Genomic DNA, 22,982 nt, shown 5'->3' on the forward strand with positions numbered 1-22,982 from the left:
TACAATAGGATTATAATTACTATGTAGAAAAGATGCATGATAAAAATGGAGTAAACAGAAAGGTACTGATTTTAAATAGGGTTTGTTATTTAAATGCAAATAAAATAAGTGGTACTCCCGTGACATAAAATTATATATTTAAGATAAAAAAAACTTTAAGGTATCAAAGTCTCTTATAGATGATAACATTTATTAAAGAATGCGGCAGAATTTGTGAATAATAAACAACATTTGCATATGTACATCTAATTAATATTATAGTTGTTCCCAATGTTAGTGGTATGGCTACAAACTTATAAGGTGAGCTGAATAAAAATGTTAAATAATTTGTGGTATTTTTCTTTGTAGCTGATAAGAACACAAATAAAAACAACTCCCTGACAGCTGTGTTTATTTAGAGTATCAGTGAGAATTTTTATGTGAGTGAAAAACTTTTGGAGGAGATGCTCATGGCAAACAAATCAAGGAAATGATTTCTTTTTTTTTTTTTTTAAGATTTTATTTATATATTTGTCAGAGAGAGAGCAAGCACAAGCAGGGGGAGTGGCAGGCAGAGGGAAAAGCAGGCAGAGGGAGAAGCAAGCTCTCTGTTGAGCAAGGAGCCTCATGTGGGACTCGATCCAGGACCCTGGGGTCATGACCTGAGCCGAAGGCAGATGCCTAACTGACTGAGCCACCCAGGCGTCCCAGGAAATGGTATTTCTCCAAACTGAGAAATGTCTTAAAAAGTTTATTAAAGACTGATAACGGGGTGCCTGGGTGGCTCAGTCGGTTAAGCATCTGCCTTCAGCTCGGGTCATGATCCCAGGGTCCTGGGATCGAACCCCGCATTGGGCTTCCTGCTCAGCAGGGGAGTCTGCTTCTACCTCTCCCTCTGCCCCTGCTCGCATGTTCTCTCACTCATTCTCTCTCTCAAATAAATAAATAAAATCTTAAAAAAAAGACTGATAACAAGGAATGATGTCTTTTTGTTGACAACAGACTTGTTTCAAAATTTAAATTCAAAGTAGCAACATTTTGCCAAGACAAAGAACCATAAACATACTCACTGTCCTGTTTACTTCATCTAAAAAGCTAAAAATCAAACAACACATATATATATAATTAACACATAAATAAATTAAACTCCTGTAGTCAACATTTTGCTTGGTAAACTGGATAAGCAGTATTGCAACCTGTTATTACTACATGAATACTAGGGGGAATGAAGCTGTGTGTGGTGTTAAATGTTTTTGCTTGAGTTAAAAGAAGTCACCTGGTTTATGTTTTCGAAGGAGAAATCCCAGCCTCAGATCACCAGCAAGTAGTGATCAAATACAGGACTATTTTAATTGATATTATAGACTATATAAACTATTCAATTACTTATCTGCAAGTGCATTCACAAGGAATCATGTAATATGAGATTCAATTTATTCATTCCTTTATGACTGTATATTTGGAAAATTTATTTGGCAAAGAACCATCTAACCTACTTTTCTATATTTTTTATGCTGAAATAGGATTTCTAGATATCAAAGTGATGGTATGAAATACATTTCTAAAACTGTAGGGCTAAAGACCAACATCCCCAAAAGACTTTTTTGATTTCAAATGTTATAAAAACCAACACTGTTCAATTTGCCTTTCTCAATTTACACTGAAAGTGTAACATGGAAGTTAATGCAGTGTAGTACAATACTTAAGCTTAAATATGTTCAAATATTCTTAAATTTTAAGAATATCTAAGAAATAAAATCCAACTTCAAAAACTACTGTGCCAAGATACTGCCTTTGTTTGGAAATAAAGGCAGCCATGTTTGTGAACAGTTATTTTGTTATGAAACTGAATAAAAGCTATATTTTATTCTTAAATGGTTTAAAAAAAATGAATGCCCATCAAATATAAAACGTCTGGTACTGATAACTTGGTAGGGAAGTATCAAGTTTTTAGCCAAATCAAAGGAATTGATTTCAAAAGCAAAGAATTTATAATTAAGGTTTTTTCCAATTTCAATATAAAATAATCATAGTATGTATATACTATGTTACATGCTCACATAATAAAGTCTGGTGTTTATTTTTTTTAGTAATCGCTATACCCAGCATGGGGCTCAAACTCATGACCCTGAGATCAAGAGTTGCATGCTCTTCCGAAAGAGCCAGCCGGGCATCCCAAGTTTGGTATTTTTTAAAAGTTTATTGTATTTTTGGCAGTTGATTTTTCTTACAGTCAGCCTGTTTGACTCATTTGTTATTTTCAACATCTGACCTATACCAGTAATGGAATACATGAAAAGCTTCCTCTCTCCAACAGCTTGGTTCTAATGATCTTTATTGTCAAACTACTTTGAGCACCCTCCAGCCAGTTTGGCCTTGTTATTATTTAAAACTGTTCTAACTCCATAATCTCAGTTTCTTAGCAGCTATGCATCTGTCTTCTTGAGGTCTGACTAAACCTGATCTTCTTCACAGCAACAATCTTAAGCCACCTCTATTCATCTTCCAGTCTATCAGCTGTCCATTGGCTTCACTTACCACTTGACAAGAGGGATTCCATATTTAGTCAATTAATGACTGTTTTGGGGGACAGCAAAGCAGCGGTATGATAAGAACTCCATCACTCACTACATGCTCTTTTTTAAAAGTTATTTTTTTTAAAAAGATTTATTTATTTTAGAGAAAGAAAGAGAGAAAAAGTGAACTCGGGGAAGGGCAGAGGGAGAGGGAGAGAAGCAGACTCCCCACTGAGTGTGGAGCCGGATGCAGGGCTCAATCCCACAACCCTGAGATCATGACCTAAGCCAAAATCAAGAGTTTGATGCTTAACCAACTGAGCTACCCAGGCGCCCCAAAAGTTATTTTTAAATTAACATTTTACAGTCATATAATATAAAGAGTCAAACAGTTCTATTACACAAACGAGTCCCTCACATAGACACCCATATTTTTCTTTTCCCAGAGGCAACTATTTTCAACTCCTGCCCCTGATTCTATGGTATTTACCTCTATAGTTCCAAATAATGTGCTTATATTTATGTCACATCTTGATCGCCCCCTCAGTTTTCAGGCATTATCTTTTGACTTCCTAATATGGAAGATAAAAATTTCGCTCAATCCCACATCCTTCTACCTCCTTATCTCCCAACCTGCCCATCTAGTTATACTATAAACACTGATTATAGATCAAACCAAAATTACTATATGAGCATGTATTCTGTTTAAAGCTGAACCATGAGATGCACCGATTACTTTTCCTTTCCTATGAAGGAGCCAGAGATTTAATATTTTAGGCTTTGCATGCCATAGTCTCTGTCATAATTATAGTAGTCCCCCCCACCCTTATCCACAGGGGATACATTCCAAGACCCCCAGTGGTTGCCTGAAACTGCAGATAGTACTGAATCCTATATATACACTATGTTTTTTTCCTATACGTACATAACTATGGCAAAATTCAATTTATAAATCAGGCACAGTAAGAGATTAACAACAATAATAATAAAATAAATTATGTGAATGTGATTTTTCAAGATATCTTACATTGTACTCACCCTTCTTCTAGTGATAAGATGATAAAATGCCTATGTGATGAGATTAAGTGCAGTGAATGACATAAGTAAGCATTGTGACGTAGCAATAGGCTACTATTGATCTTCTGAGGATAATAGAAGGAGGATCAGCTGCTTCCTGACTGCACTGAAACCACCAAAAGAGAAACGGAGGACAAGGAGAGACTACTGTACTTAACTTTGCTGTTGCAGCATGAAAGCTGCCATAAACCACACACAAATGAATGAGTATCGCTATGTTCTAATAAAACTATCTACAAATATAGGTGGTGAGTCAGATTTGCCTTGGGAGTTATAGCCTGTGAGTGAATCCCTGAAGAAAATAAAAGAATGGCTCAAAAGCCTATGAAAAAATACTCAACATATTGATCACCAAGAAACGAAAACTAAAACCTCAGTGAGATATCAGTACATTCTCACTAGAATAACAAAAATTGAAAAGACTACCCAAACCAAGTGCTGGAAAATATGTGGAAAATGTTTATATGCTACTGATGGGAATGTAAAGTTATATAACCAATATGAAAATGGTTTGGTTGTTTCTTTAAAAAGTTAAACACGACTCAGCAATTCCATTCTTAGGTATTTTCCCAAGAAAATAAAAACACATGTCTACAGAGAGTTCTCTATTCATAAGAAGCAAAAAAATGGTAAAAAACAAAACAAACAAAAAACAAAAAAACCCCAAACAACCAAATGTCCACCAACTGGCATATAGATAAAAAATTGTGGAATATCCACACAGCGGAACACACCTCTGCAAAAGGGAACTACTGATACACAAAACAGTATGGATGAATCTCTAAAATTGGCTTCTTTTACTTATTCTTTTAATACCTCTTTGCCCGGGTAAGGAGACAATGGGTGTTCACTGTATGGTTATTTATATATCTTATATATAGAAGATACTGTTTTGCATATCTCTAAGAAAAACAAAAAAAAAGTTAAGTGAAATAAAATGTATAGTGCCTAACAAATGGTAGATTGACATATAATAAATGTTGATAAGAAAATGATCAAATGAACCCCTTCAATTTTGTCTGTCTCAAAATGTTCCTCCTCTTTGCCTTGGTTAAAATTCCTCCATCCCAATGTATGTAACCCTAGCAACTGTGTTCATGGTAGAAACTCATTCCTATTTAATTCTCTTCATGATCTTACTGGCTCAATTATCCTCTTATTTTCAATTTCTTTCTTCACTTGCTTCTTTTTGGTCTACAAATAAATCAGGTCTCTTATATTCTAAAAAGGGGTCAGCAAACTTACTCTGTAAAGGGGCAGAGAATAATTATTTTAGGCTTTATTTATGGCATATTTTTCTTTTTCTTTAAATGACCTTTTAAGGGGCACCTGCGTGGGCTCAGTCGGTTAGGCATCTGCCTTTGGCTCAGGTCATGATCTTAGGGTCCTGGGATTGAGCCCTGAGTAGGGCTCCCTGCTCAGCGAGGAGTCTGCTTTTTTCTCTCCCTCTGCCCCTCCCCCTGCTCGTGCCCACACGCACTCCCTCTCTCTCAAATAAATAAAATCTTAAAAATAAATGACCTTTTAAAAATGGAAAAACCATGTTTAGTTAGAACACCAGATACGGAGCACCAGGCAAAGTGTATCAACCCCTGCTCTAAAACAGTACCAAAAAACTTCTGAATTCCACTACCCACTATCAGTCATGTCCTCTCAAATTCAAGTAAATTTGGCTTGTCGCCATCACATGCCTAAACACGATGTTAAGATGTTAAGTGTTTCCATATTTTTTCATCTCATTTAATCCCGGCAACAACACTGTGAGGTAAATGTTTTAGTATGTTTTTTTACAAAATAGGATACGGAAGCTCAGAGAGGACAAGTGAACATCAGAATTGTTTTGTAACCATTTCTGTTCTGGTTTCTCCACTGTCCATTACTGTTTGTCCCTGTCCGAACTCTAGTGCTATTTCCATTAGATCATACCACCTCTCCCTCACTTCACTGACACTTACTTGGGAAATAGAAATCTCTAATTACTACTTATTTCCTTATTCCATAATCTTTTAAAATCTGACTTCTGCCTCCAATGCTCTATACAATTCTCCAACACACAAGTATTATTTTATCAACCGGTATTTAAATATGGAAAAAAAATGATACAGCCACTTTATTTTATTTTTTTATTTATTTATTTTTTTTTTTTAAAGATTTTATTTATTTATTTGAGAGAGAGAGAGAGCACATGAGAGGGGGGAGGGTCAGAGGGAGAAGCAGACTCCCCGCTGAGCAGGGAGCCCGATGCGGGACTCGATCCCGGGACTCCAGGATCATGACCTGAGCCGAAGGCAGTCGCTTAACCAACTGAGCCACCCAGGCGCCCCATATACAGCCACTTTAGAAAACAGTCTGGCAATTCCTCAAAGTTAAACATACTTACCCTATTGACTGTAATTCTATTCCTAGGTATATAACAAGAGAAATGAAAATGTGTTCACATAAAAATTTGTACATGAATGTTCACAGAAGCTGCCATTATTCATAGTAGTCAAGTGGAAATAATCCAAATGTCTATCAACTGAAGAATGGATCAACATGTGGTCTATCCATATAGGGGCATATTATCCAGCCATAATAAGGAATGAAGTACTGAAACATGCCATAATAAAGATGAATCTTGAAAACATGATGCTATATGAAAGAAGTCACTTACAAAAGGCTACATAATATATTATTTCATTTATATGAACTATCCAGAATATGCAAATATATAGAGACTGAAGTTAAATTCGTGGTTGCCAGGGACTGGGGAAGGGTGAAAGGGGGAATGACTGCTAATAGGCACAGTACTCCTTTTTGGGGTGATAAAATGCTCTGGAATAGTAGTGATGGTTATAAAATCCTGTAAACATATTAAGAACCAGTGAACTGTATACCTTAAAAGGGTGAATTTTATGACATATGAATTATATGTTAATTTTAAAAATAGGAAAAAAACCACCTAGAATCCTATACTCCAACTGTTTTCAATTTTCCTTATTTTTTCCCAATCATTGATTATGTATTTAATTTTAATTCTCTTTTGTCATCAATCCAAAATCTATTTTTCCATGCAGCTACACAATCATAACTATGTAATTTTGTTTTTATGGAAACAAAATATTCCACTAATAGACTATAATTTTAATATTGTTGAATAATTATTTTCATTTTTCAATATTAAAAGTGTATTTCCAGGGGCGCCTGGGTGCCTTAGATGGTTAAGCGTCTGCCTTCGGCTCAGGTCGTGATCCCAGCATCCTGGGATCGAGCCCCACATCGGGGTCCTGGCTCAGTGGGGAGCCTGCTTCACCCTCTCCCTCTCTCCCTGCTCATGCTCTCTCTCTCTCTGTATCTCTGTGTCTCAAATGAATAAATAAAATCTTTAAAATAAATAAATAAATAAAAGTGTATTTCCATAACTAGACCTAGACATACAGCTTCCCTCTCTTTTTACGGTATTTCCTTAAGATAAGTTCCTAAGAGTAGAATTACTGAGGTAAATGGTATATGGTAATTTTATAGCTCTTGAAACAGAATGCCAAACTGTTTTGCAGATCTAATGCAAATTTATATCATTATCAGAAAAACAGGAGTAAGCCAGACTCACTTCACCATGAAGTTACCGGCATAAAGTATCACTTTTTAAATTTAATGTATATATAAATACGATAATTACAATAAAGAAAATGTTACGTTCTTTCACTCAGAATTATTTCTGGACTCTATTCTGTTCCACCAATGCGATTATGTGCTCATAGTTTTTTTCCTTTTTAAGTAATCTCTATACCCAACGGTGGGGCTCCAACTCAGGAACCCAAGATCAAGAGTAACACGCTCTTCTGACTGAGCCAGCCATTCCTGTGCTTGTAGTTTTATAAGAGGTTCTTACATCTGGTAATGCTATATATATTTTCTCATATTTTTAAAACTATTTTCTTATGTACCTGTTTAAATTTCTGTATTTTAGAATATATTTGACAAAGTATAAAACTCATGAAATTTCTAAGCGATTTGAATACTCAGAACTTTCTAGGAAGCACTCTCAAAGAGTGTCCCTCAGAAAGAACCCTTCAATATTCTTCCCCACCATCATGTACATAGACGTGGCATAACACCTATCATGCTGCATTCTACCTGTTATTCTTCTATTTCCTCCTACATTGACTTTGGAAAACTACATGAAAAGATCATCTCTTATCTCTGTAACCTTAGTGGCACATAATAATGTATCAAAAAAAAAAGGAAGGCTGAAATCAATGAATGAACAACCAAAGATACCATTTACATGAGTCAAACAAACACTAACTGCTTGGCACTATGTTAGGAGCTGTGGGAAAAACACAGAAAGTAGAAAACACTGTCCTGCTTCCCTGGGAATCTAGAAACTAAAAAGAAGGGAAATTAAAGGGAGACTACTAATACATAATTTTAGAGATTGTGTAGGATTATAACTGAACAATGATTATATAATCATTGTTATAAATTTAATAAAGAGTACAGAGAAGATGAATGCAGTAGGAGCTGTGAAAGACTTTTGGCACTTGAGATGAGCAGTAAAGCACTAAGAAGATTTGAATAAGTAAGACACATTATAGTCTTTGGGTAAAAACATGAACAAAGGCACGAAGTGGGAATTAGCATGATATATGGCAGTCATGTACCTATCCATTCTACAAACAGACTCAACTACTTGTGCTGAAAACATTTTATTCTATGCAGAAAAGAATTAAAATATTTTTACCTGGAGTTCTCCAAGTTTCTTGGATGTTGGTGAAACAATGGTAAAAAATCCATTGATGTGATGGGTTGGAGAAAGCTGGGCCAGTCCACTGATCTGAACTCTACCAATTGGAAGATGATCAAGTTTGGTGATTACTTCCAGCACCAGCACAGCCATATCTAATCAGAAATAATTACAACATACACAGATATTTTTCATTTACTTTCTTTTTCTTTTCTTTTTTTTTTTCTTTTTGGAAATAGGCAGAGGGGTATACATTAGAAAACCTTACTTAAAAAAAATATTTTATTTTCAAATAAAACACACACCTACCACAAGAGTCTGGGGCTGGGGAAGAGTGAACCCATGATCAAAAGAACAATAAAGTTTTAGAGAAGAATGACAAATGCCTCACACAGAGAAAAAAAAATTCATTGATGTAATTAGCAATGATTACAGGGTGTTAGGAAGGCTTGTGTGTGGTTTGGCTATTAAAGAGTGGGGTTCTCTCAACTTCCTTTTCAGTGTTTTGCTGTTTTGATATAAAAGAACCCAACTGCTTCTGCTTGCTGCGGCCTGCCTCGTCTACAGGGACGGGAAGGGGTCTGATGAGCTTAGCATCTCCTAAAGCCTGGTAGTGGCTTACTTAGGACTGGGGCCCAGTGTTGGCTTTGCCAGGCTGGTCACCGACTGCTTCCTCATGGTTTCCAGAACAATGCACTTTATTTTCTTTCAAATGAAACATGCATACAAAAGAGTACATAAAAGAATAATAAACCAAATACCTACCACATAGCTTAAGAAATAGTTATACTTTTTCCAAGTTTTCAGTTAGAACATATCTTGTAAACTAATGTTTGATTTCTTGTGTCTTCATTTTCTAATAAACACATCATACTCATGTCCACAGCTGGGCCTCACTTACAAGGTTCACCTCATCCATCTCCTATTCAAATCCTACCTTCTACAAAGCTTCTTTCCTAACTAGATTCATAAAATTTGAATATTGACCCATTTGGTGGTTAACCCCTTCAATTTAATAATGGGAAAATAAAGGCCCAGGAAGATGAAATGGCTTGCTCAAAATCAAGCAGCCAATTAGTGCACAACAGGAAGTAGGATTCTGGTTTCCTAAGAACTTATGATAAACTTAGCTCTTTTTTTTTTTTTTTAAAGATTTTATTTATTTATTTGAGAGAGAGAATGAGATAGAGAGAGCATGAGAGGGTCAGAGGGAGAAGCAGACTCCCTATCGAGCAGGGAGCCTGATGTGGGACTCGATCCCGGGACTCCAGGATCATGACCTGAGCCGAAGGCAGTCGCTTAACCAACTGAGCCACCCAGGCACCCAATAAACTTAGCTCTTAATAACTTCCTGGAATATTCATATGGTATTTACTATATGTGCCAAGTAATCAGACATTTAATTACTTACTGTCTGGCACTGCTTACTACTATTTCATACATATCAGTTTTGTTTTTTCAACTAATCTGTAAGTTCCTTTTGATCAGAGACTACATCTACAGTTTCTGCATTCCCCACAGTGCCCAAGACTTTATATTTTTATAAGACTCACACCTACAGTGTGCCAAGTAGTGGACCAATCACTTCCCACAACTTTTTTCATTTAATCTTCTCAATAATTCCTGCCAGTAGCTATTATCCCCATTTAGTTAATAAGACCCTGAGGCTCCAAGATCTTAAGGAACATCTCAGCAGCACACAGCCATACAATCCTGAAGCCAGAGTTCCAATTCAAGACTGACTTCAAAGCCCATGTTCTTCTCATTCAACCAGGCTACTTCTTCATGAAAAAGCAAGGTGAAAGGACAGCAATCTAATCCCATTTTACAGATGAGGAAAAAAAAGGGGAGTCAGAAATGGAAAGGGACTTTCCCCAAATCCTGCAGCTGATAACACCAATCTCAAGTTCAAATGCATTCTTTATTATACCACAGGATGCTCAAATAAATGTCTGATTTGTTAATTATCATATTAATAGATATCTTCTCTCTTACTGAAGAATTTTTATTTATTCTTCATTTGTTAAATTCGGTTTATTGTATCCAGAGTATCTACGGGTATCCTATAATAGTACTTATCACTTCCTACCTAGTATTATAACTAAACTTCTCTGTGAATTTAGTTAGAATTAGATACCATTCTGATTAAGTTGATTCATTTTTATAGTTCCCCACAGTGTCTACAGCACAATGACTACCACATGCTAAGTGCTCAATAGGTATCTTTTGAGTGACTGAATTTTTTGTTCTTTATATCTTGAGGTTTTCAAAATTTTTATACAATATAAGCTTCTTAAGGACAGTTTAACATTTATTTCAACTATGACTCTCCAATATTCTTAGACCAACAATGTTTACATGATACTTAATTTTTAATGACTTGAACTGGATTGATTTGATAAATAACCCCACCATCCAAAATGTGTTTATGTGAAAACCTGACCCGAATAGAGAAATACCGTACATTTAGAATGCTTTCCTTGAACAGAAATGAAGAAATCTTGGCTCCTGGTTTCCTGTAAAGGGATCCTTCCCTGCTCTGAAAACCTATATTATTAATTCACTAACCCATTCATTTAGCATGTGTTATCTTGCACTATTAGTAAAATTTATATACATACATACTATATGTAATGTATATATATATACACACATTATATATAAATTTATATATATAAATTGTATATTATACATTTATATTATATATACAAATTCTAATACATATATACTTTTATATAAACTTTTAATTTTACATATATATTTTATATATATATATATACACACACACACAAACACATACGTATGTATATATAAACTCTTTCCTTGAGCATAATCTAAGTCCCAGAGCAGAGACTACAGTTATTACTTAAAGAAGCATGATGTGGTGAAACTGTATGAGTTTTGGTGTCTGACATAAACTGGTTCAAATCCTACTTTTGCCATTTATCAACTATAACCTTAAAGAGTATTCATTTCATCTCTGAACCTCAGTTTCATTGCCTATAAAACAGAGAAAATGTCTTTCTTGCAGGATTATTAAGGATTAGAAATAATATGCATCAACTGCTGGCACACAGTATACTCTCAATAAAGGGCTATTATAAATAACTTCTTTCACTCAGTAATTAACAAAGCCATAGATACTATGTACACAATAACACCTACTGCTAACAACATAATACATGTTTATTAGGCCTGCAGGTAAAATGATAAGACAAAAACATACCAGTTAGATAAGAGGTAAACTGCTTTGGACCACAGCGAACAGCATAACGTGTAGTCGTTCTCACAGCTTTTGGTTCAGTCTGCAATGTGTCCCTAGGACAAAATAGGGTTCCATCTGATGTTTCTCCCCACCATCTCACTCGGACAAGTACACAAGTGGGAGGCTTTGCAATCTTCCATATGACCTTATTGACAGTAAGTTTCAGAAAGCAGCGTAGCTGGCCTTCAACCAGTGGTGGTAGGCTTGTAGATGGAGAAATGTCACTCAAACCTGTGGAGGAATCCAAAAACACTAAGTTAAACTTTAGACTAAATATAGAAACATAACCTGCTTTTTGAATGAGAATGCACATTTTAGTCTCTACTAAAGAGAGAGAATGTTTATCCTATGTATTTTATTTTATTTTTAAAGATTTTATTTATTCATTTGACAGAGAGAGAGACAGAGAGAGAGGGAACACAAGCAGGGGGAGTGGGAGAGGGAGAAGCAGGCTTCTTGCTGAGCCGGGAGCCCGATGCGGGGCTCCATCCCAGGACCCTGGGATCATGACCTGAGTCGAAGGCAGATGCTTAACGACTGAGCCACCCAGCGCCCCTATCCTATGTATTTTAATACATGAGAAGTAAATGGCAAACCAGACCATAGAATAACCTACCTGGTCACTTAAGCCACCTTGATAACTAATTAGCATTCAGAGTCTGATTCAGGTTATTCTAAGTAAAGAACATAATACCAATTTAAGACACGCTAAAACAAACTCCTCTTTAATCAAAAGATACCATTTCATGCACATCAAAACCACAATGAGATATCACCTTACATCGTCAGAATGGTTAGAATCAAAAAGACAAGAAACTACAAGTGTTGGCAAGGATGTGGAGAAAAAAGAACCCTCATGCACCATTGGTAGGAATGTAAATTGGTGTAGCTACTGTGGAAAACAGTATGAATGTTCCTTAAAAAATTAAAAATAGAATTACCATATGATCCAGTAATTTTTTTTTTTCTTAAAGATTTTATTTATTTATTTGACAGAGAGATACAGCCAGAGAGGGAACACAAGCAGGGGGAGTGGGAGAGGGAGAAGCAGGCCTCCCGTGGAGCAGGAAACCTGATGCGGGGCTCGATCCCAGGACCCTGGGATCACGACCTGCGCTGAAGGCAGACTCTTAATGACTGAGCCACCCAGGCGCCCCGATCCAGTAATTTCCACTACTGGGTATTTACCCAAAGAACAAAAAAAACACTAATTAGAAAAGATATATGCACCCCTATGTTTATTGCAGCATTATTTACAGTAGCCAAGATGTGGAAGTAACCCAAGTATCCATTGATAGATAAATGGATAAAGGAGATGTGGTGTATGTACACAATGGGATATTACTCAGCCATAAAAAAAGAATGACATCTTACCTTTCAAACAACATGGATGGACCTAGAGGGTATTATGCTAAATGAAATAAGTCAGACTGGGAAAGACAAATACTATATGAGTTCACTTACATGTGGAACCTAAACGAATAAAAAGCAGAAACAGACCCATAAATACAAGGAAAAACTGGTTACCAGAGGGGAGAGGAGTGGGAGGATGGGCAAAATAGATGAAGGGGAATGGGAGATACAGGCTTCCAATTATGGAATGAATAAGTCATGGGGATAAAAGGTACAGCATAAGGAATATAGCCAATGGTATTGTAATAATGTTGTATGGGGATAGATGGTAGCTACACTTGTGGTGAGCATAGTATAACATATAGATTTGTGGAATCACTATGTTGTACACCTGAAACTAATGTAACATTGTACGTCAAGGGCGCCTGGGTGGCTCAGTCGTTAAGCGTCTGCCTTCGGCTCAGGTCATGATCCCAGGGTCCTGGGATCGAGCCCCACATCGGGCTCCCTGCTCCGCGGGAAGCCTGCTTCTCCCTCTCCCACTCCCCCTGCTTGTGTTCCCTCTCTCGCTGTGTCTCTCTCTGTCAAATAAATAAATAAAATCTTTAAAAAAAAAAAAAAAAAATTGTACGTCAAGTATACTTCAATTAAAACAGATACCATTTCAAAAATAGGAGCATGATGATACAGTACACAGGTTTTTAAAAGCTCAAAAGTAGCTGAAATTTTTCTTCCAAGTAGTGTTGTTTTTTATTATTGCAATATCCAGGTTTTAAGATATGTTATCTTTACCTCTCTTACTTTAAAACCATCACTAAACATGAAACAGCAACGACTCCCTTCACTCAATGCTCAAAATATTAAGTCTATACCATACGACTTAGCATTTCAATAAAGACCACTTTAAACTGTGTAGTTTCCTTCCTGCCAACATCATTCAGTCAATGAAGACAGACACTATCATCTTCAGATTCTGCCACTATTTTTTAGTACAGTACTGGGCTCAGAATATTTACTGGCTTTTATAATATTTATTGGATTTCAGACAGATAATAAATGTAAACAAGGCATTTAATCATGACTTTATATAAAACTTTCCTTTAATGACCTTGACTGTCTTCCATTCATAGTTATCTCCTAATCATGACTTAGAGGAGATCTAAGAAACTACATATGAGGGACGCCTGGTTGGCTCAGTCGTTAAGCATCTCCCTTTGGCTCAGGTCATGATCCCAGGGCTCTGGGATCGAGCCCCGCATCGGGCTCCCTGCTCAGTGGGAGGCCTGCTTCTCCCTCTCCCACTCCCCCTGCTTGTGTTCCCTCTCTCGCTGTGTCTCTCCTGTCAAATAAATAAAATCTTTAAAAAAAAAAAAAAAGTGTCTGCCTTCAGCTCAAGTCATGATCGCAGGGTCCTGGGATCGAGCCCCACATCGGGCTCCCTGCTCCATGGGAAGCCTCCTTCTCCCTCTCCTCCTGCTTGTGTTCCCTCTCTTGCTGTGTCTCCGTCAAATAAATAAATAAAATCTTAAAAAAAAAAATGAAAGAAACTATGTATGAGAGATCCTGGGTGGCTCAGTCATTAAGCATCTGCCTTCAGTTTGCTCCCTGCTCCATGGGAAGCCTGCTTCTCCCTCTCCCACTCACCCTGCTTGTGTTCCCTCTCTTGCTGTATCTCTGTCAAATAAATAATAAAATCTTAAAAAAAAAAAGAAACTATATATGAATATGAATATTCACTCATAAAAAAGAATGAACTCTTGCCATGTGCAACAACATGGATAGAGCTAGACGTAAAATGCTAAGCAAAATAAATCAGAGAAAGACAAATACCGTATGATTTCACTCATGTGGAATTTAAGAAACAAATGAACAAAGGAGGAAAAAAAGAGAGACAAACCAAGAAACTGACTCTTAACTATAGAAAACAAACTGATGGTTTCCAGAGGAGAGGTGGGGGGATGGGTGAAATAGGTGATGAGGATTAAAGAGTACACTTATGATGAGCACTGAGTAATGCATAGAATTGTTGAATCACCATATTGCACAACTGAAACTAATTTAACACTGTATGTTAGCTATACTGGAATTAAAAAAAAAAAAGAAACCCTTCCCATATTACACACACCTTTCTATTCCTCTTACTTTTCACTTGGAGAGTGGTCACGCCTAACAAGAAGAAAATATACTGGAGTATATCAGATCAGGAGACCTATATAAGTCAGTCTTTGGATTTCTAAAGTGAACATCTTCTCTGCTCTCTATAGTTCAAGATGACAAACCGTAATCCTTCTGGATAACTAGTTTCAATATAAAAATAATACACAGGTGTGTATATGAGCATTATTGTATATATATACATGGTACAGCAAGAAGGACATTCTTAAGTTATTTTTATTTTTATTTTCCTCCTATCAACCAAATATGCTTGACTGGTTTGGCATAGGGAGCACCAGCATTGAATATACCCATGCTTCGGGGCGCCTGGGTGGCTCAGTTGGTTAAGCGACTGCCTTCGGCTCAGGTCATGATCCTGGAGTCCCTGGATCGAGTCCCGCATCGGGCTCCCTGCTCGGCAGGGAGCCTGCTTCTCCCTCTGACCCTCCCCCCTCTCATGTGCTCTCTCTCTCTCTCTCATTCTCTCTGTCTCAAATAAGTAAATAAAATCTTTAAAAAAAAAAAAAAAAAAAGAATATACCCATGCTTCTATTTCATATCCTCCCATCATTCCTGGCAGGAAAGGTACTGCCTCAGAACTGCCTTAGTTATCTTTAAACAGCTTGGATAAGATTCATTTCCAGACTGTAGATTCAGTCTCAATCCAATGGCCTAATGTACTATCACTCTTCTTAATACTACTTTACCTATAATGTAAAAAGGCAAAGTCACACACAGTTTGTTTGTTTTGGAGGCAGCCCTATAAAGATTCAATTTCCAGTTTCTTGATCTGTCCTGGGTTACTAGGGCGACTTCTCTCTGCAGCTAACATTTCCCTGCTCTTCTGGTGAGCATGTTTCTTCTTAAGCCTACTATCCTGATAAGGTCCTCTTGCTACACACTCTTTCATCCTCTCAAATCCTTCAGAGATTCTCATGCCTTCACCCCCACTCCAACACTACCACACCTTGTCACTCCCCACTCTTTCTTCCTCTCTCCTCCACAACTATCTTTCCCAACTCCTGCCTGTAGCCCTTCATGCTTCATGACTGTCTCAGGTTTGACTCATTCAGCCAACATCCACCAACTCCTGCTTTGTGCTTGTTCTTAGGGATTCAGTAACATATAAAACATGATCCTTGCCTATTAGAATTATTGACATACCACCTCTCCAACTTATGTGTCTTCCAGTCCACGTGGAACTCCAAAGGTATACCTTCCCACACACAAACACACATTTAACTTTGTTATCAAAAGCACTCCTGGGATGCCTGGGTGGCTCATTTGGTTTAGCGTCTGCCTTTGGCTCCGGTGGTGATCCCAGAATCCTGGGATCGAGTCCCGCATCGGGCTCCTTGCTCAGCGGGGAGTCTGCTTCTCCCTCTGCCTGCCGCCCCCCTGCTTGTACTCTCGCTCTCTCTCCCTCTCTCTCTGGTAAATAAATAATCTTAAAAAAAATAACAAACTCCTAAGTCATGGTGATGTAACGTACATCACAGTGACTATAGTTAATAATGCACTTATTATATATTTGAAAGTTGCTAAAAGATCTTAAAAATTTTACATCTTAAAAATTTTCAAGACAGGGCACCTGGGTGGCTCAGTTGTTGGGCGTCTGCCATGGGCTCAGGATATGATCCCAGGGTCCTGGGATCGAGCCCCGCATCCGGCTCCCTGCTCTGTGGGAAGCCTGCTTCTCCCTCTCCCACTCTCCCTGCTTGTGTTCCCTCTCTCGCTCTGTCTCTCTTCATGACAAGAAAAAATATTTTTAGTAATTGTACGGTGATGGATGCTAACTAGACTTACTGTGATCATTTCCCAATATATACAAATATCCAATCATGTTGTACAACCTAAAGCTAAGACAACGTTATATCTCACTTTAAAAAGTTAAAAAATTCCTAGTATTTTTTATTCCCTTTCTTTAGAAACGTTCTGCCTGTACATTTTAGCCCTCACTTCGCCTCATTTATTTGCCCGTTTTGTCCCCCCCACTTCAGCCCCTATTTCCTTTTCATTCGTTGGACGGCCAATTGCCTTCTCTTTTAACCTTTTGATTCCTTGGTTGTTTCCCCCTTTCCTCCCTTCTCCCCACTTTTTTACAGGCGCGTGTGGGAGTCTCCCTAGAATTCTTTACACCTTGCTCCCCTAACTCCGCCTTATTACTCTTTCCTCAATCTTTGGTCGCTCAGGTTACCTCTTTTCTTGCGGCCACGGACGCCTACAGGCCCCTGGCCTTTTCGTTGTTTCATGACGAGCCAGAGCTCTTCTTCACCAACTGAACTCCCGCTCCAGTACCTAAGCCGTAGCCTCCCGCCATCCTTTCCCAAGGCGCCTGCGTTCCCCGGCAACTGGAGCCGCCGGGCAGTCTGGGAAGCAGGAAGAAGCGGCTCTTCCTGTAACAGTCTGCGAGAAGCTGTGAGAAGGAAAGGCGCCAAGACTTCTTCCCGCAAATAGACTACAACACCCAGCATGCTCTGCTACACTACCTCTCCGAGGTTGGCCGCTGTCGCCTCCAGCAGCGCAAGCGCAAAGGGATACGCCCTTTGAGGACTTCATTGCCCAGGGTGCATTGCCTTTAGGAGGGCATGTCTTTCCGGCGAGGGTCAATGAGGTCTCCGCCGGGGGTCTGAGAGAACCGTAAACTCCGTTACCCAGCTTCCTTTGTGGAGGGCTGTTGCGCACTTCCGGTGGAAGCGCTGAGGAGAGGGGGTGGAGTTTACGGAGCCGGTGGGCGGTGGGCGGTGCTGCCGGTAGCTGGGTGCTGTCCAAAGCCACTGGGCGTCGCTAGGGGAGCGAGCTGTGACCGGTTGGGCCGCACTTGGCGTGGGACGAAGCTTAGGCTACTGTTTGTCTACGTGAGGCCTTCCCTTCATGTCGGCCCTCGAGAAGAGCATGCACCTCGGCCGCCTGCCCTCTCGCCCACCTCTCCCCGGCAGCGGGGGCAGTCAGAGCGGAGCCAAGATGCGAATGGGGTACGTGACCCATACCCCTTTTCCCTAGAGGCTAGGCCCCGGCCATTGGAGAATGGTGTCTCTGGGCGTTTAGAGCGCCATGGCAAGGGAAGCTAAGGATGGGAGAGAATATTGGCGGCGGCCTGGAGACATTTAGATGGTGTTGAAGGCGAATTTGGGAACTAGGGGAGGCGCCAAGTCGATGGAAATTTGAGGACATAGTATTGAAGGAAGGAGGGAATGAGGCAGATTGAGAAAGCTGAGAGGATAATTTAAGAGATGTAGGAGGCACCTCCAGAAGAAGTGATGGAGGAGGTTTGAGGAAAGGTAGTAGAGGTGACAAAAGTCGGGGAATATCTGTCGGGGAGGGTTGAGGGAAATGGAGAATGACTGAGAGAAAAGTTGAGGGGAATTAGGGGAACAACTAGGGAAAGATTTGGGAGTAGTAAGAAGACTGAAAGAACTAGATATTAGAAAAGCTGAGGGAGGGGTGCCTGGGTGGCTCAGTCGGTTAAGCGCGGTCTGCCTTCGGCTCAGGTCATGATCCCAGAGTCCTGGGATCCAGCGAGCCCCACATGGGGCTCTCAGCTCAGCGGGAGCCTGCTTCTCCCTCTCCCTGCCATTCCCCCTGCTTGTACTCTCTGTCAAATAAATAAGATTTAAAAAAAAAAAAAAGAAGAAGAAGAAAAGCTGAGGGAAACGAGAACACCTGAGGCAGGGTTGAAGGAAAGAAAACTAGGGAGCAGAAGGTTCTAGTGCCTCTTTTATTTTATTTTATTTTATTTTATTATGTTATGTTAATCACCATACATTACATCATTAGTTTTTGATGTAGTGTTCCATGATTCAGGGGGCAGAAGGTTCTAGAGAGAGTTCCTAGAGGTGTAAGAGGCAGATTCAGAGAGTGAGGGGATGATTAGGAGATTAGATCTCTTATGGGAGAACTGAGAAAGCTTGAAAACAGGACTAAGAAAAGATGGAGAATATAGCCAAGTAGACTGTTAAAGGTAATAGGAATGTGCTGAGGAGGGGAGGAGGATGAGGTGCTTAGAGAGTGACCATGGACTCTAGAGATGGAGAAAAGACTGGGAACAGGGTTTAGTGAATGAAAGTGCTGCAGAGATAAGGTATGGGAAGCTTAAAGAGAATATTTGGGCAGTTGATTTTTGCCAGGCAAATAAGTCTGATGGAAGGTATATACTGGTTTGATAAGACTCAGAATTAATGAAGCATTCAGAGTAGCCAGTTAAAATGTTTTGGGGAAAACCATTTACTGGGAAAGGAGGAGCTTTGTTGAAGAGATAGGTTTGGGGAATTTTAGGTTGTTGAATGGCTTGTGCCAGATTAGGGGGTACTCAGGTGTAGGAGAGACGGGTATGAGTTGAACATGGGAGAGGTAATTACTAGAAAGCAGAGGGAATTGAATAGGCAGGTTTTTTTGAGGGGTATTTGTAGTATCAAATAGTATTCTGGAGACTAGTGACTGTAAAGAGAAAAGGGGTAGAAAGAATAGGTATGAGGTAGTCAAAAAGGTGTATTTGGGATTTTAGAGATGGGTTGATAGATAGACTTGGAGTAAAGACTAGAGAGGAGAAACCTTAGTTTCTAAAGAAGTAATACGTACAAAAACTGATCAAAAAGGAGATGAGGATAAGAGATGCAGTACTGTGAAAGAAGGTACTTGGAATAAAGAGAAAGAAGAATCCCATAAATTAAAACAGTAGGGTAGAGAGGTGGTGAGAATTGGGGGGGGGGTGTGAAAAAACCAGGGGGGGGAGGAAATTAAGAATTGGAGACCTGACTATGATACACAGTAGAAATGTGAGAAAACCTTAACAGAAGATAGATGTTGGATGCACAATGGAAAGAGGTAGTAGAAGGCCTCATATAAGGTAAAATGGAGATTGTTTTGGCTTTAGAAGACAGAAAGGTAAGACTGTAACATGAATAAGGAGGATCTGGGAACTGATCCATGATAGATTATTTGGGAAAATTAACCTGGAGTATAAAAATAAATGTAACATTTATTGTTGGTATGTGTCTTAATTGCTGCCTTTCTTAAACTAAAATTTTGTCCTTTAGTATACCAGCACTCTTCTGTAAAAATATATAAAAATATTAGCTTTTTAATAACTATACATGCTACAGCTAGGTTTAGAGCTCAGCTTCTCACTTTGTTGAAATAAGTTCTCTGAAGATGAGAACTGAAAAGAAAAACACTAAGAGAAAATAAAGGGAAAATCTGCTGATTAGAAGATTGTATAATTTTTGGTAACTTACCCTCCTTAAATAGATGTTTTGGTCTGCTTTGTTAACTGCTTATCCTAGAAAATAAAGTTCTTTAGAAAAATCCTTCTTTATAATATTGTGAAGAGAAGAGCTATGTGGGTGAATTTTATGTGCTCCTCAAGTGGCTTGTTTTCCTATGTTTTTCTTTTCTATTTCCTTACTAGAACATAGGCAGGCCTCAGCTGAGTCTAAAGTTAGTGGTAACATACACTCTCTCTCTGCCCTAGAAAAAGAGCTTTCATTTGAATATTTTTTGTTAATAAATAAGAAAACAAACTCAGGGTGCCTGGGTAGCACAGTTGGTTAAGCACCCAACTCTTGGTTTCAGCTCAGGTTATGGTTTCAGGGTCATGAGATGGAGCCCCAAGTTGGGCTCCATGCTCAGTGTGGAGTCTACTTGAGATTCTCTCCCTCTACCTCTCCCGCTTGTGCTCTCTCTCTCTCTCAAATAAATAATTAAATCTTTAAGAAAAAAAAAAGAGAAAACTCAAATCTTCATACTAAGGCAGTAGAAGCTTAGTGGTAGGGCCATTAAAGACTAAGACTTGAGTCTCTGAGACCCATTATGTTTTTTGGATTCATAGTTGTTATCCTGGCAATACTTAATTTGAGTTGTGCGTCTTATTTCTTTGCAAATACTCTAGCATTCAGCCTTTTCCTCAGTCTTGATTTATGAAGTCTCACTTCAACCAATTTTAAAGCATCGTTCTTTATTTCTCCTTTTATTCATTTATTTGCATTTTTCTTATCTACCCATCTTTTTCCATTTCCCCATCTCTTACTCTCAAGTTGGACCTGTTCCTTTGACAGTCTTTTATATGACTTACTCTTTCAACTCTTTCAATTCATAATCTCTCGCCTTTAATTTCACTAAACCTTATTTAGATGTGTTTGCATATTCAAAGTGGTTTTGAGTTTATGATTTTCCTTGAGTTTCCATAATTTAGTTTTTCAAATTAACTTAGTAACTCCAGAATATTGCTAGATATGTAATAATATCTATTATTATTGTATTGTAATGTAATAATAACAGTCACTTTCTTTTCCCAAGTAGGTACTTTGTGCCAGTCATTGTAGTAATAGCTTTATGTATGTTTATTTAATCTGATCACAACCTTGCAGGGTAGATATTTCTCTGCATTTATAAGGAAATTCAGACTGAGATTAAAGGTCACCCAACTAGTATGTGGCAGAACCAGGATTCAATTGCTGTTTAGTCTCAAAACACCACACTTTTTCTTGGGTTAAGGCCTGAAATCCTGGTTTCACTGTTCCTTGATAGAAGCCAGTAGATGATGCCAAAAACAGTGGTTTTGAACTTTTTTATTAAAGATTTTGGAGCTGCTTTGGTTTGTGATCCCTACTTGCAACTGGTATCTTAGTGTGTTAGAGTTGCCATAACAAAAATACCATACATTGGTTGGCTTATAAACAATAGGAATGCATTTCTCACATTTCTGGAGGCTTGGAAGTCCAAGATCAAGCTGCCGACAGATTCTGTGTCCAGTGGGGACCACATGCTGGTTCATTGATGGCAGTCTTCTTGCTGTGTCGTCACATGGCAGAAGGAGGAAGGAAGCTCTGTGGCATGTTTTCTAAGAGCACTAATCCCATTCATGAAGGCTATACTCTCATGACCTCATCACCTCCCAAGGCCCACTTCCAAATACCATCACATTGAACGTTAGGATTTAACATGAATTTGGGGCTGGACACAAACATTCAGTCTACAGTACCTGGGTGTGCTTGAGAGGAGTATGTATTAAAAATCACTGCTTTAGTACATGTTACCGTTAGAGAGACTATATAGATTATTAAAACCATTCGTTTTTCAACATGTTTTTGGTTTATCAATAGTACTACATTTCTGTAGTTACCCCTTAACATTTCTACAGAACTTTAACTGAAAGATATATTAGTGCCTTTTTGTATTATTTTATGAGGTACATTAGGGCAGGGTTTAATATTTTCTCTTAATGAGAAAACTAAAATGTTCTTTGACTTGCCTAAAAGCACAGAATCATCAAATGGCAGAAACAGGATTCAAACCCAGACTTCAGATTTTTAGTCCATTGTTGCTCTTGTTATACCTGGTATAGAAATTGTTGTTTAAAGTGCTATAGATCTTTAAAAAAAAAAAAAAGTGATAAAAGATTTGAGTTTTTAAGCCCAGCTTGTGTATTTACTTTGGTCAAGTCATTTAACCTCTCATAGTCTTTTTTTCTTTTAATTTCTGCTTACTTTAGAGTTCTGTGAGAATGAGGTAATACGTGCAAAGCACTTATGCTTCCTGACACACAAGCACTTAAGGAATGACTAGTAAATTATTTTATATTGAGAACTGTGAGAAAGGCTTATTCTTTATGAAGTAGAAGCTCGCCTTTCAATTTTTTATGATGTCAGCTTTTTCCCTGTAAGCTTTATATTACTCATATCTGATTAGATAGTCCTTCGTTCAACTTCTTAAATTTATAATGATATAAGGCCTCTTAGGAAGGCTTTAAGGAGCTATTCACACTAATGGAAAAATAAAGGACAAAGTGAAGTGACTTGCTCAAGCTCACATATTGAGTTACAAATCCTAGGATCTCTGTTTTTGTTACTTATTAGGTTTTTAAAAATTAAAATTCAGGGGCGCCTGGGTGGCTCAGTCGGTTAAGCGTCTGCCT

The 22,982-nt window shown here is 38.3% G+C and overlaps 2 protein-coding genes across 6 annotated transcripts in view; one reads left to right on the top strand and one right to left on the bottom strand.

Annotated features, from left to right (window-relative positions):
- Positions 1 to 17,514, bottom strand: part of C2CD3 (C2 domain containing 3 centriole elongation regulator) — a 146,852-nt gene extending 129,338 nt beyond the window's left edge. For 2 of the 5 annotated variants that reach the window (XM_078058536.1, XM_036119522.2), the window contains exons 1-3: positions 17,268 to 17,513; positions 11,525 to 11,794; positions 8,296 to 8,453 (exon numbers count right to left, since the gene is read on the bottom strand). In XM_078058536.1, the coding sequence (XP_077914662.1) occupies positions 8,296 to 8,453; positions 11,525 to 11,794; positions 17,268 to 17,322 (483 nt within the window). In that variant the 5' untranslated portion in view covers positions 17,323 to 17,513. Of the gene's footprint in view, positions 1 to 3,533; positions 3,664 to 8,295; positions 8,454 to 11,524; positions 11,795 to 17,267 lie in introns of those variants that run through there. The other 3 variants (XM_036119521.1, XM_036119525.2, XM_078058537.1) reach the window with 3 other exon arrangements.
- Positions 17,515 to 17,772: 258 nt separating this feature from the next.
- The window catches only part of PPME1 (protein phosphatase methylesterase 1), a 77,672-nt gene continuing 72,462 nt past the window's right edge, over positions 17,773 to 22,982 (top strand). Inside the window, exon 1 of the mRNA XM_078058534.1 lies at positions 17,773 to 18,045. Within this exon, the coding sequence (XP_077914660.1) occupies positions 17,945 to 18,045 (101 nt within the window). The 5' untranslated portion in view covers positions 17,773 to 17,944. The remainder of the gene's footprint in view (positions 18,046 to 22,982) is intronic.

This window comes from Halichoerus grypus, chromosome 11 (genome assembly GCF_964656455.1).
Source record: "Halichoerus grypus chromosome 11, mHalGry1.hap1.1, whole genome shotgun sequence".
Lineage (NCBI taxonomy): Eukaryota > Metazoa > Chordata > Mammalia > Carnivora > Phocidae > Halichoerus > Halichoerus grypus.